Genomic DNA, 13,756 nt, shown 5'->3' with positions numbered 1-13,756 from the left:
TGTTAAATTTACCCCTAAGAATTTCATATTTTCAAAAGCTATTATAAATGGAATTTTAAATTTCATTTTCCATTTACTGCTAGTATACTAAAAAAACAACAGATATTAGTATATTGACCTTGTATCCCAAGACCTTGCTAAGTGCACTTGAATGTTCTTGTAGTTATTCTGTGTATGCCTTATAACTTTCTACTAACCTGATCATGTCATCTAAGAGTAAAGATATTTAACCTCTTCCTTTCTAATCTGTATGCCTTTTACTTCTTTTTCTTCCCCTTGCTTTATTGTACTGCTTAGGACCTCTAGTATAAAGGGAATACAAGTGGTGAAAGCAGACATCTTGCCTTATCACTAATCATAGGGTAACCCTCATTATGTCAGTATGACGTTAGAAGTAGGTTTTTCATAGAAGGCCTTTATCAGACTGAAGAATTTCTCTTCTATGCCTGATGTGTAAGAGTTTTTCTCATAAACATGTGGTGAATTTCATCAATTTAACACACATGGGTTTTTCTTTTTTTTTTTTCAGCAATAAAATGATGATCTGGTTTTTTCCCCTTTATTTAACATGGTGAATTATATTGACTAATTTTCAAATGTTAAATCAACCTTGCATTACTGGGGAAAATCTCACTTTAGTCATCTGTATTATCCTTTTCATATACTGATGGATTCTATTTGCTAATATTCTTTTAAGAAATTCTGTATCTATGTTCATGTAGATATTAGCCTATAATTTTTTAAAATGTCTTTGTCAGGTTTTCATGTCATACTTTTCTGGCATCATAAAATGAATTGGGAAGTATCCTTGCCTATGGTTTTGAAAGAGTTTGCGTAAGACTGGTGTATATTCTTCCTCAAATGTTGATACAATTCACCAGTGAAACTACCTGGAGTTTGCTTTGTAGGAAAGTTTTTGATTACAAATTCAATATTCTGATTAAGTATTGCAGCTCTATTTACAATAGCCAGGACATGGAAGCAACCTAAGTGTCCATCATCGGATGAATGGATAAAGAAGATGTGGCACATATATACAATGGAATATAACACAGCCATAAAAAGAAACGAAATTCAGATATTTGTAGTGAGGTGGATGGACCTAGAGTCTGTCATACAGAGTGCAGTAAGTCAGAAAGAGAAAAACAAATACCGTATGCTAACACATATATATGGAATCTAAGAAAAAAAAAGTCATGAAGAACGTAGGGGTAAGACGGGAATAAAGACACAGACCTACTAGAGAATGGACTTGAGGATATGGGGAGGGGGAAGGGTAAGCTGTGACAAAGTGAGAGAGTGGCATGGACATATATACACTACCAAACATAAAATAGATAGCTAGTGGGAAGCCGCCGCATAGCACAGAGAGATCAGCTAGGTGGTTTGTGACCACCTAGAGAGGTGAGATGGGGAGGGTGGGAGGGAGGGAGACACAAGAGGGAAGAGATATGGGAACATATGTATATGTATAACTGATTCACTTTGTTATAAAGCAGAAACTAACACACCACTGTAAAGCAATTATACTCCAATAAAGATGTTTAAAAAATAAATAAATAAAAATAAAGCTATAAGTCACACCCATCACACACCACCACCAAACAGTACTTTAGCTGCATCCCACACATTTTAATGTTATATTTTTATTATTGTTCAGTTCAAAATGTTTTGAATTTTCCTTATGATTTCTTCCTTGATCCATGTATTATTTAGAAGCGTGTTGTTTAATTCCCAAATATTTGTTATTGATTTCTAATATCATTGTAGTCAAAGGACACACTCTGTATGATTTTAATCGTTTCAAACGTATTAAGACTTGTTTCATGCTCCAGCATAAGGTTTGTTATATGCCACCTTTTATTTGCTTATACCTCTATACCACCAGAAAACCCATAATGATGGCAATATAAATTGTCCTAAAGAAAGGACAAAACCCACTGATCTTTAAATATTCTGGTTGTTTAAGTATTTTTTTCTAATTTCCAAATTGATAGTAGTATACTCTAGGAAGTATATTCCTTGACTAGTAACTGGAGAAAATCTATAAACTAAGCATGACTTTCATTTGGAAACAAGCTACAAAACTTGATTTCTCTCAGTTTTCCCTACACTAAATGGCAATCATATTTTCCTTCTTTAAATAAGGATTAGATTTATGCTTCAAAAGATTTGGAAGCGAAAACCAAGTTTATCTTTTTTTTTTTTTGCGGTACGCGGGCCTCTCACTGTTGTGGCCTCTCCTGTTGCGGAGCACAGGCTCCGGACGTGCAGGCTCAGCGGCCATAGCTCACGGGCCTAGCCGCTCCGCTGCATGTGGGATCTTCCCGGACTGGGGCACGAACCCGTGCCCCCTGCATTGGCAGGTGGACCCTCAACCACTGCACCACCAGGGAAGCCCTTATCTTAATTTTTATTTTATTTATTTATTTTTTGCGGTACGCGGGCCTCTTACTCTCGTGGCCTCTCCCGTTGCGGAGCACAGGCTACGGACGTGCAGGCTCAGCAGCCATGGCTCACGGGCCTAGCCGCTCCGCGGCACGTGGGATCTTTCCGCACCGGGGCACGAACTCGTGTCCCCTGCATTGGCAGGTGGACTCTCAACCACTGTGCCACCAGGGAAGCCCCCCTTATCTTAATTTTTAAATGTAAAACAAAAAGCTAGCTATAGGAGGTTTCTTTCTTATTGTCATTTTGCTTTGTACAGAGAAATAGCACAAAGGGGATTTACATAATCTCTCAAACCAGAAGATGTGTAATTAGGGTTAAGAGTTTTTGTTCTAGTTGCAGTCTTCAGTTGCGCAAGGCCATCCCAGCGGTTCTTCTAAGACCTTTCTCTCCTCTGCCAAAATTAAGAGCCACAGGTATTTTTCACACTTTTAGTTCCAAGGCAAAGTGGAAGCAACTCTGGTCAGTCCCATAAGGTGCAAAGCTGTATGCCCCAGGTATGTCAAGGCCAAAACATAACCTTTTCTTTGAATTTAGCATGAGACAGGTCTTGAAATCTCATTAATACTTTGGGCTCTCTCACATAGCCAAACAAGAATACTATTATTATCACTGAAATGACATATTGTAGTTATAAAATTATAAATCCCAAACTTAGTTTGTAAAAAGTTGCCACAGAATAGTGCTTCAATAGAAAACATTTTTATGTTACTATTTAAGCTGAGTCGAACTGAAATGGTTATATAAAGTATCATGCTTAGCCTGTGTATGGTCACATATTATGCACATAGAAAGAACTTCTCAACTTTCAAAAATCAGTTACCGTGTTCTTCCTGTCAATAAGCTTCTTCTTGGGTTTCCCCTACAGAATTAGAAAGGACAAGTGGGTTAGAGCACTACACAGATACTCATTCTCTCCTGAGTTCACACACACACACACACACACTTCTGAGATTTGTACTACAGAAATTCAACATAGAATTATGCCAGGGAAGGCATCTTGGGGTAGAAGCAGACAGATGAACTGAGAACATGCTCAGAAAAGAACAGAGTACCATAACCTTTAGGGAGGATCAATAAAAAACAAAAGGAAGAGGACAAATGAATTCTAGAGGAAATTTCTAACAATTACTTGCATTTGTGTATCTCGCCACAAATCTAATCACACTTATTCTTCACAACAACTGTTGAGCCCCGTTTATAAAAAGGAGCAGGATAAGACCATTTTGTGACATGCCCAATGTCAGAGCTTTAAAGGGTTTAATGTTGAACCTATTAACTTTGATCTCAGACTCCAGTGTTCTTTCTACTTGCACTGAACTGTATTAGGGAAAGAAGCCAATCTCAATTCTCATGGGGTTCAAAAAAGATGCTCATGAGAAATAGATTTTCCATAATTAAAAAAATCTCTTTAAAAAAGAGATGTTCTTCATTGTCTCTAACTAGAGTTGGGGTCTAACCACAGGAAGTAAGTACCATTCAGGTTTAAACTGGCTTTTGTTTTTCATTCAAATTCCTTTCACTTGATCCTCTCTTTTTTTAAAAACATTTCCCCAGTTTTATTTGTACTCATTTGTGAGTGTGTGTACTTAGTTCTGTATAATTTTATCACTGTGTAGGTTCATGTATCCACAGACAAGATACTGAACAATCCTATCACCATAAGGACCCCCTATGTTGCCCTTTTATAACCTAACCTCTGGCTTCCTTTAATCTGTTCTCCATTCTAAAATTTTATCCTTTCAAAATTGTTATATAAATGGAATCATACAACATGTAACCTATGATATTGGTTTATTAAAAAGGAGATGGATGCAATCAATACCAAGATCTTCTATCTATAGAAAAATCAAGTGAAAAATTTGTCTCCACCGAAACATTTTATCTTTTCCTTCCCGTGTCTTCTATCTGTGCCAGTGTCCTAATACTGTCAACTTATTATCAGAAATTATTTTAACTTTTATTGTTTTAACTTTTTTATCAGATAATGGTTTGCACCAGTAATTCGCAATCATGGCTTCACATTATAATCACCTGAGCAGCTTTTAGTAAGTACAAGACTTCAGTCTGGGAAGGGCTAGGGCACAAATATGGTGTTACTAACATGCAGCCAGGGTTAAAATTACTGTCATGCTGTGAGACAGTAGGTATGACACTGTTTGCCAGGGCAGGGTGGGTAAGTGGGGGATGAGTCGGGGAGGGCAGAGAAGGCAGACAAAATGAACCAATTATGAAATGAAATGATTAGAGAATTAGCTTGAAAGTAGTTCTGACAGTAACGCAACAGGATTTGCAAGAGAGAACACATCCGTTCAGGTTGAAGAGAACAGATTTAATGGAGGATGTTAGAGCTTGCAACAAACACAATTTCATTTTTTTAAGGCATGTTTGTGTGTGTGTGCCTACCACGTGGTAGGTTCTTGATACTGACAAAGATGAACATAACAAAGTACCTACTCTTTAAAGCCAACTTGAAACTAGACAGAGTAGTTAGTAAACAGACAATTATAATACAATATGTACAATATGGGAATCTAAATCAGAAGGAGGGATAAGAAGGGCGGGGAGAACTTCCTTCTAGTCTAGGTAAGAAGATGAAGGCCATGGCTAGAATAAGAATTCAGGATAAACTGAAGGCCACTCCAAGGGAATGTATGGGAATTCCAAGGGAATGTGAGGATAAAGAGCCATGAAAGAGCAGTAGATACGGTCTGATTGGCCATGGGTTGGTATTGAAAAGCGGAGATTAGGCTAAAAAGATAGGCAAGAGCAAATCAGGAGGGCCTTTCTTTGCTAAACAGGGAAATTCATGTTTTTTGAATCAAAGTTTTTAGAATGCTTTACAAGCAGGAGTTGTTACTGCAGCCTTAAGAGAGAAGTCAGGGAAGGCACCAATTTGGATGGGAAAAAAGATTAATCCTCTATCTGAAGTTTAGCATCATATACATGTAGGGGACCATCCACAGTAGTATAAGTGCGATTTTTTTTAACATCTTTATTGGCGTATAATTGCTTTACAATGGTGTGTTAGTTTCTGCTTTATTACAAAGTGAATCAGTTATACATATACATATGTCCCCTTATCTCTTCCCTCTTGCGTCTCCCTCCCTCCCACCCTCCCTATCCCACCCCTCTAGGTGGTCACAAAGCACTGAGCTGATCTCCCTGTGCTATGCGGCTGCTTCCCACTAGCTATCTATTTTACCTTTGGTAGTGTATATATGTCCATGCCACTCTCTCACTTTGTCCCAGCTTACCCTTCCCCCTCCCCAGGTCCTCAAGTCCATTCTCTACGTCTGTGTCTTTATATAAGTGGGGTTTTGCTACCAAAAGAAATAACACGTTTTTTCATATTACTTTAGAGCTGTTCCAGGGTCACAAAATATTGCCAACACTTATCACACTTTTTAAATTATGGTAGTTATTAGACCCACTGCTATTAACACATCATTGAATGTGTTAATAGAGAAGCACATATGTCATTACATCTCAAATCTTTTTAATTGCTATGCTCCCCCCTAAAAGAATGCTTCCTAATTTTGGTGGTGGTTCCCAGATTGCCTGTTCCACCTTCCTTCTACCTCATGGGAAGATCAACTGCAGAAAGATCTAGCCTCAAGCATAGAGTCCATGTCAGTTCAGAAACAGACTGACACAACCTTTGAGGAAACTCATGCAAACTACCAATCCTAAGCAAACAGTCCATTACTTATAAATATGACTGGACAATCAAAAATCACCAGATATTTCAGGAAATATAATAGCATAAACTATGAATGAGATGAACAAATAGAAGTAATCCAGAAGAATTAAACATAGTGCAAAAAATAGAAAGGAACTTTAAATAAAGTAATTATGATAGTCAGAGAGATGTAAAAAGATATTTGTAATACTGTGATTTATAGTGAGAAACCTATATTTGGTCTTCATCCCTGTTTCTGGCACAGAGCTCCTAAAACCCTTGAAATGTTTAAGTGATGAGTGGTAGAGGAGTTTTTTGTCATGCTAATGAGGTGACTTTCAGAAAGCCCTTGGATCAGCTAAGGATGGAGGGCTGGTCACCAGAGGAACCAACCCTGTGATGAGAGGGTTGAAACTTTCAGTCCCATCCCCCTGAGCTCCTGGGAGGGGAGAGGGGCTAGAGATAGAGTTCAATTACCAATGGTTGATGATTTAATCAATCGTGCTCATGTAAGGGGGCCTCCATAAAAACCCAGGAGTATGGGGTTCAGAGAGCTTCCGGGTTGGTAATGTGGGGAGAATGGTGTACCTGGAGAGGGCATGAAGCTCCGTACCCTTTCCCTATACCTTGCCCTGTGCGTCTTTTCCATCCGGTTGTTCATGAGTTATATCCTTTTATAATAAACTGGTGATCTAATGAGTTAAATGTTTTTCTGAGTTCTGTGAGCCGCTCTAGCAAATTAGTAGCACCCAAGGAAGGGGTCGTGGGAAGCTCTGATAGACAGCCAGTAGGTAGAAGTAAAGGTAACAACCTGGGCCTGTGACGAGCATCTGAAGTTATGGGGGTGGAATCTTGTAGGACTGAACGCTTAAACTGTGGAATCTGATGCTAATCTCCAGGTAGACAGTAACAGAATTGAAGTGAATTCTCGGACAACAGAAGGGTGCAACTGCTTGGTGCTGTACGGGAAACACCCTACCTCCTCCACATTGGAATTGGTACCAGAACAAATTTAATATTATATCCATAAACTATGAAAACTAGTCAGAAAGCAAAAATAGTTCTTGGATGTTAAAATCATACTTGCCAAAATAAAAAAAAGTAGATCAAACAATCCTCTTCTGTGCTGGTACTGAGTAACAAAATAGGTAAGGCTGAAGATCAATTGAGAATTTTAGAAGACAAAGTTCAAGAAATCTCCAAGAATTTAAAGCTAAGAGACAATGAGATCAAAAGTATGAGAAAAAGGTAAAGAAATACAGAGGATAGAGCAAAAGATCCAAATTTCATCTAACAGAAGTTCCACAAGGAGAGGAAAGACAGGATAAGGGGAATATTTCCCACAGTTAATAGACTTAAATCTCCAGACTGAAAGGATTCATCCACTGCAAAAGCAAAATAATGAAAAGTAACACGCCAGAACACACCTCGGTATAATGTCTGAAAAGTAAAGATAAAGAAGCCTTGTAAAATCTTCCAGGGAGGAGGTAGGGGGTGGGGCACTGGGACCAGGTTATATATAAAGAATTGAGCTTCTATGTCTTCCAAGTAAATCTCAAGATCTCTTTCGTTAGAAGCTACACAGTGTAATTACTCAATGGTAATAACCACAAATTTACAGAGAGAAACTGGAAATCCCATATAGATCTTGAGAGTGGATAATGAAATTACAAGAAATGGCTGGAATCTGGGTATCTATTTTTAAGAATCCCACAAAAAAAGCACACATACCTTGAAAATAATGCAGATTTCTTTAAATAACTAAGGTTCCTTGTTAGTCAATTACTGAACTGTACTGTAATGCAGTTATGTCTCAGGGGCAACAAAAGTATGTGGGACTAAGCAGTCCCTGACTGCTGTGCTAGTTGAATTCCAATGTCTGCTTTCCATCATTTCTCCCCTATTTTCCCTTGTATTGAGGTTATCAGTTGTCATTTCTTACAACTCTCACTGTATTTATTTTGTGAATTACCACCCCTCCACCTTTTCTAATCTGATCCTTCTAATCTCGTCTAGTCTAGAAAAACAGATAATCATGTCTGTTAAAATTGCGTCTGAAAGTAAAAAGGCACTGAGTAAAGTCCGTCCTTTAAGAAGGACAAGTTTTAGGGTATGTGTTAAGATTGCTTAAAGATCTTTACGGTTTAATTTTGTAGCATCTGGAAATATTACAAAGTGCTGAGAGTTAACGAATTCTGAAAAAATGAGGTTTTATATTGTGTTTTCCGTAAGGCTCTTTCTATCAGATATTACTGAAGACTTTTATAAGGCCTCTTTTCTTCTTTTGCACGTACTTTCTCTTAATTTTGTGACCTAGTCCTACTAAATTTATAAGATTAGCAAATCTCCACCTGTCCTGGAAGAGACGTGTCGCCAGCATATAGTTCATGGAGGTCTTGTGTTCAAGGTAGGACCTGAAAGACAAAGAGAGGAACTGGTTATTTCTTAAAGCTTAGCTGAAGGGGAAAATACAGAAATAAAAACATGAATCAAGCACAAGAGTGACAGGTTATTTATATACTGTTTCTAAAAATATATAGTCTCTAAAGTGACAAAGGAGGAGATAGTTGCTCAAATCATATTATAAAATACTAGAATAGCAGAAAATACAATAAAATGAAAAGAATAAAGAGGACTTAAATTAGAAAATAAAAAGAAAGAAAAGTCAGGAATTCTTGGACTAATAAAAGCTGATATACTAAATTCAGAGAATACAACTGAAAGACAAAAATAAAACCACCACCAAAAATCACGTATAGCTAGAAAAGAGGTCAAATGAAGCTGGGAATGGGAGGTGCATAAAGGGCATGAAAATGTTGACAGATTGTTTCAATCATCTTATTTCTCAAAAGCTTTCAATGGCTCCTTGATGCCAACTGCAGGAGGCATATACTGTCTCTTACAAGGTTTCAAAAGTTGGGTCATCTATACCATCAATTCATTCACCCTTTCTCCACACAGAGACCCAACGTGGGTCCTAAAGTACAGTCAGACAAGTCTCCTTATAACCCTCTCACACCACACCTCCCACTGGTCCTTTTGCCTCTGTCTGGACACCTTCTCCTCACACCCTCTCTACTTATCCATAATCTACCCTTCAAGAAGCAGCTCAAGTCCACTGTGCTGCATGAAGCCTTCCCTGATATGACTGCTCCAAGTCTACAGAGGTGCCCTTGTCCCGGCCTCCTACCTCTGCCTTCACTGTATGCCTAAGGGACTTGTCAAACGCTGCCTCATAGAGTAAAATTTCTCTTCTCGGAAAGCAGCATGATGCAGCGGGGAAAAGCAGGATCTGGAGTTAAAATACCTGAATCAAGTCCCACTGTGTGATCATGGATAAGTCACATTACTTTACTGAGGCTTATTTTCCTTATCATTACAATAGGAATAACAATAATGTGTATAAAGTACATCATAATTACAAAGACCTATACAAATATGAGCTATTTTTATTACATGTATAAGTAATTTCTCCATCATCAGTACTGTTAACTCTCAAAGGACTGGGACCCCATCTAATATTTGTTACTCCAAAGCACCAAGCATAGTGCTAGTTACTTGTTGATACTCAATAAATATATATTAATTAAAAAGACATATTTGTTAGCAGATAAATACATCTTTCCCACACTACATGAAAATAACTCAGTTAGTTTAAAAGTCTTGGTGTTCTCTTCCACTTTTCTCAAAGGTCCCGGGAGAGGTGGAGTGATTTACCAGGTTGGTAATTTAGGAAAAATTCAACAAGCCTCTCCCTTCTTTCTCTGGGGAGATAATCTCTCCTTAGGAAGCACATATCCTCTGGTGCTCCTACAGGGTCAGGTATTCCTGATGCACAGCTCAGACCAACCTTGCCTAAAAATGGGTATGTAAATCTGTCCAATTCTGAGGGTCAACAGAAAGTGCATTAACTTGCAGATAGATATAATCAAGTCTCCCAACCTAGACTTTATCAGTGTGGAGTACGGAAAGTGATATTTTGGCCTGCATCTATCTTAGTCTTTGTCATCTCAACTGGTTCAAAACCAAACCAGGAAAGGAAGGCATCATTACTGGACTCCCTAAGAAACCCCAACATTATCTGTGATTGGTTCCTTAGAAAAAGGTACTCAAATTAGGGTCCTGCCTCTTGAAAACTTAAGAGGATTCCACTTTCATTAATTAAAAGATATGTTGTCTAGTAATTGCAAATATTCAACCTCTTCAAAAACGTATCAAAAGATAAAAGTCTAATTTTGAAAAGCCAAGCAATATCTTTTTGTTGAATTCCTGGGTCTTTATAAGGTGTAACTAAACTACATGGATAGAATATTTTGCAAGATAAAAAGATTTCTCTATGAACAGCTGGGTTTTCAAAACAAAACAGACAAGAACTAGTTCTTTCTTTTATTCCTCTAAGTTTTGGCTCTACTTAGAACCACTAATGTCCCAACCAGAAGCCAGTCACCAGAGGAAGAAAAATGTGTTCCCCATAATGAAGTACAATCTTACTAGTAATCAGAGAAATGCAAATCAAGACCAAAATAAGATATCATATTACACTCAGTATTTTGACAAAAATTAAGAAGTTGACAGTACCACGTGTTAGAGAAGATACTGATCAACGGGATATCCTAGGCACTGCTAACAGGAGTATAAATTTATATAGTCACTTTGGAAAACAATTTAGCATTACTTTTTTTTTAGCATTATATTTTAAAGTTGAACATTCACATATCTTAGGGCCCTAGATATATTCCAGCCCTAGATATATACCTAGGAGACACATATAAGCATATTCAGAGCACAGCAGTCTTTAACAGCAGAAGACCAGAAAGAAGTCGAATACCATCAACAAGAGAATGGGAAATTTAACAGCAGTATAAACACACAGAAGAATAAAATAAACTGAAAAAGAATGAATTCTAGCTACATGTAACAAAATGAACCCTAGTAATATAATACTGAATGAAAAAGGAAGAATACATACTGTTTTTTAGAAGAAGTTCAAAAGCAATACAAACTTATCAACAGAATTCTGTTTCTACATATGATATGATAACTGCTATAGGACCTGCCCTTTCACCATAAACAGCTAGAAAAGTGCACAAAATACATGAAACAACTGTTTCCAGACATGAAACAACTGGCAGTGCAGGACTGTGATAACTGAAAGGGGGAAATAAATAAAGGGAGCCCTCTGATTGCTCCACCTTCCCACCTAGATGCAATTCCAGACAGTGCAGAAAAAGAAGGAATTCAAGTAGAACCCAAGAGTCTCTGTGTTGAGAAGACAGAGATCAAAGTTCTAGGAAGTGCTAAAATTTTCAAAGCTATGTCCTGGAGAGGAAGAAGCTACGCATAAGAGGAAATCAAAAAAGTCATCACAAGGGACCCTTTGAGTCTTTGGGTGAATACAGATCTACTCAGGCATAGGGTGAAAGTCCACAAGGCTGTGCAAGGAGCAACTGTCAGGATAAAGAACATTAAGGAGAAAGTGTAAGCTGAATACTTTCCAGAGTTCACACAGGGCTGCCAATTGATTGAGTTCCCACCAGCCAGAATGGAGAGATCTCATTGAATATGGGGGTCATTTAATAGACACCCCAAAAGAGTCTTCAGTAGTGGAACTATCCTACACCTAAACAAAAAGCTATTCTAAACAAACCATACAAATGCTTTTAAATGAGGCTGAAAAAGATTGAGCTGATCTACAAGTAACTTAAGTGTATGGCCACAAAAAAAACTTTCGATGGGCTTTACAGAAGCAATAAAATCCGAACACAACAATACAACATTTACAATGTCCAATTAAAACATCTAATTAAAAAAAATCACTGTACATGTGAAGAAACAGGAAAAATATAACTCATTAACAAGAGGAAAATCAGTCAATAGAAACAGACTTAGAAACAATAGAGATAATAGAACCAGATTTTAAAACAGCTACTATAAACACAATATATGCACAAGAATCTAAAGGAAATCCTGAAAATAATTGTAAAAAAAGAGAAAAAGAGGATATAAAGAGAAATAGATGGGAGTTGTAAAGATGAAAAGTAAAATATCTGACATGAACATTTAATTGGATAGAATTAATAGATTTAACACTGCAGACAAAAAGATGACTAAACTGACAAACACAGAGAAACAGAAACCCATCCAAAACGAAGAAAGAAAAAGTATAAAAAAATGAACAGAGCCAGACTTATAGTACAACATCAACCAATTTAACATGTAACCAGAGTACCAAAAGGAGAGGAGGGAAATGGAAAAAAAATTTGAAGAAATAATGGCCAAAAGTTTTCCAAATTTGATGAAAACTATAAGCCCACAGACCAAGAAGCTCAACAAATCCCAAGTAGAAGAAACAAGAAGAAAGTGATACCAAGGCATACCTCATAATCACACTATTGAAAATCAGTCATAAAGAAATAATCTTAAAAGCAGGCTGATACATAAAAAGAAACAAAATTGAGTTATTTGTAGTGAGGTGGACGGACCTAGAGTCTGTCATACAGAGTGAAGTAAGTCAGAAAGAGAAAAACAAATACTGTATACTAACTGTATATACTGTATAATACTGTATATATGGAATCTTAAAAAAAAAAAAAAAAGTCGTTCTGAAGAACCTAGGGGCAGGACAGGAATAAAGATGCAGATGTAGAGAATTCACTTGAGGACACAGGGAGAAGGAAGGATAAGCTGGAAAGAACTGAGAGAGTGGCACTGACATATATATACTACCAAATGTAAAACAGATAGCTAGTGGGAAGCAGCTGCATAGCACAGGGAGATCAGATCAGTGCTTTGTGACCACCTAGAGGGGTGGGATAGGGAGGGTGGGAGGGAGACACAAGAGGGAGGAGATGTGGGGATATATGTATAGCTGATTCACTTTGTTATACAGCAGAAACTAACATAACAATGTAAAGCAACTGTACTCTAATAAAGATGTTAAAAAAATTTTAAAAAGCAGGCAGAGAAAAAGAGACACACTATGCACAGAAGAACACAGAATTACTGCACACTTCTCATGAGAAAAATGCAAGTCAAAATATAACAAAACACTTTTAAAGTGTCGGGAGAAAAGTGCCAACCCAGAACTCTACAACCACTGAAAAAAATCTTTCAAAAATTGAAAGTATTGATATAAGAAAGACTTTTTCAGACAAGCAACAGTTGAGAGAATTGATTGTACTACAATAAATCCTAAAAGAAGTTTTCCAGATGGAAGAAAATGAGGCCAGATAAAAAACTGATCAACATAAAAGAAGGAAGAACAGAGGAAATTGTAGTAAATGTGTAATTATGAGACTTTTCCTCATACTTAAATTTCCCTAAGCTGTTCAACACAAAAATAACCAATGTACTATGGGATTTATAACATATAGAAATAAAATGCAGGACAATAATAGCCCAAAGGACAGGAGGGGGAAATCGAATTATACTGGTTGTAAAATTTCTAAATTATACCTGAAATAGTATAACATTATTTTAAGGTGCACTGTGGTAAGTAAAAGATGCATATTGTCACCCTAGAGCAACCACACTTTAAAAAAAGCAAACCAAAGAGGCAAGAGAAATGAGTTAATCCAAAGCCGGCAGGGGAAAATAAAAAGGGAACAAAGGACACATTAGACAAAT

General features: G+C 37.2%; 1 protein-coding gene across 16 annotated transcripts in view; it reads right to left on the bottom strand.

The window, feature by feature from the left end:
• TTLL5 (tubulin tyrosine ligase like 5) overlaps nt 1-13,756 on the bottom strand; it is a 306,774-nt gene that overhangs the window by 200,106 nt on the left and 92,912 nt on the right. For 11 of the 16 annotated variants that reach the window (XM_060295064.1, XM_060295066.2, XM_060295069.2 and 8 more), the window contains 2 exons: nt 8,482-8,544; nt 3,272-3,310 (listed from right to left, as the gene is read on the bottom strand). The exons of 1 other annotated variant lie outside the window; for it this stretch is intronic. In XM_060295064.1, the coding sequence (XP_060151047.1) occupies nt 3,272-3,310; nt 8,482-8,544 (102 nt within the window). The remainder of the gene's footprint in view (nt 1-3,271; nt 3,311-8,481; nt 8,545-13,756) is intronic. 4 more of the 16 variants (XM_060295070.1, XM_060295067.2, XM_060295076.1 and 1 more) reach the window with 1 other exon arrangement.

Source organism: Globicephala melas, chromosome 2 (assembly GCF_963455315.2).
Source record: "Globicephala melas chromosome 2, mGloMel1.2, whole genome shotgun sequence".
NCBI lineage: Eukaryota > Metazoa > Chordata > Mammalia > Artiodactyla > Delphinidae > Globicephala > Globicephala melas.
This window is presented reverse-complemented; position numbering and strand designations above follow the sequence as displayed.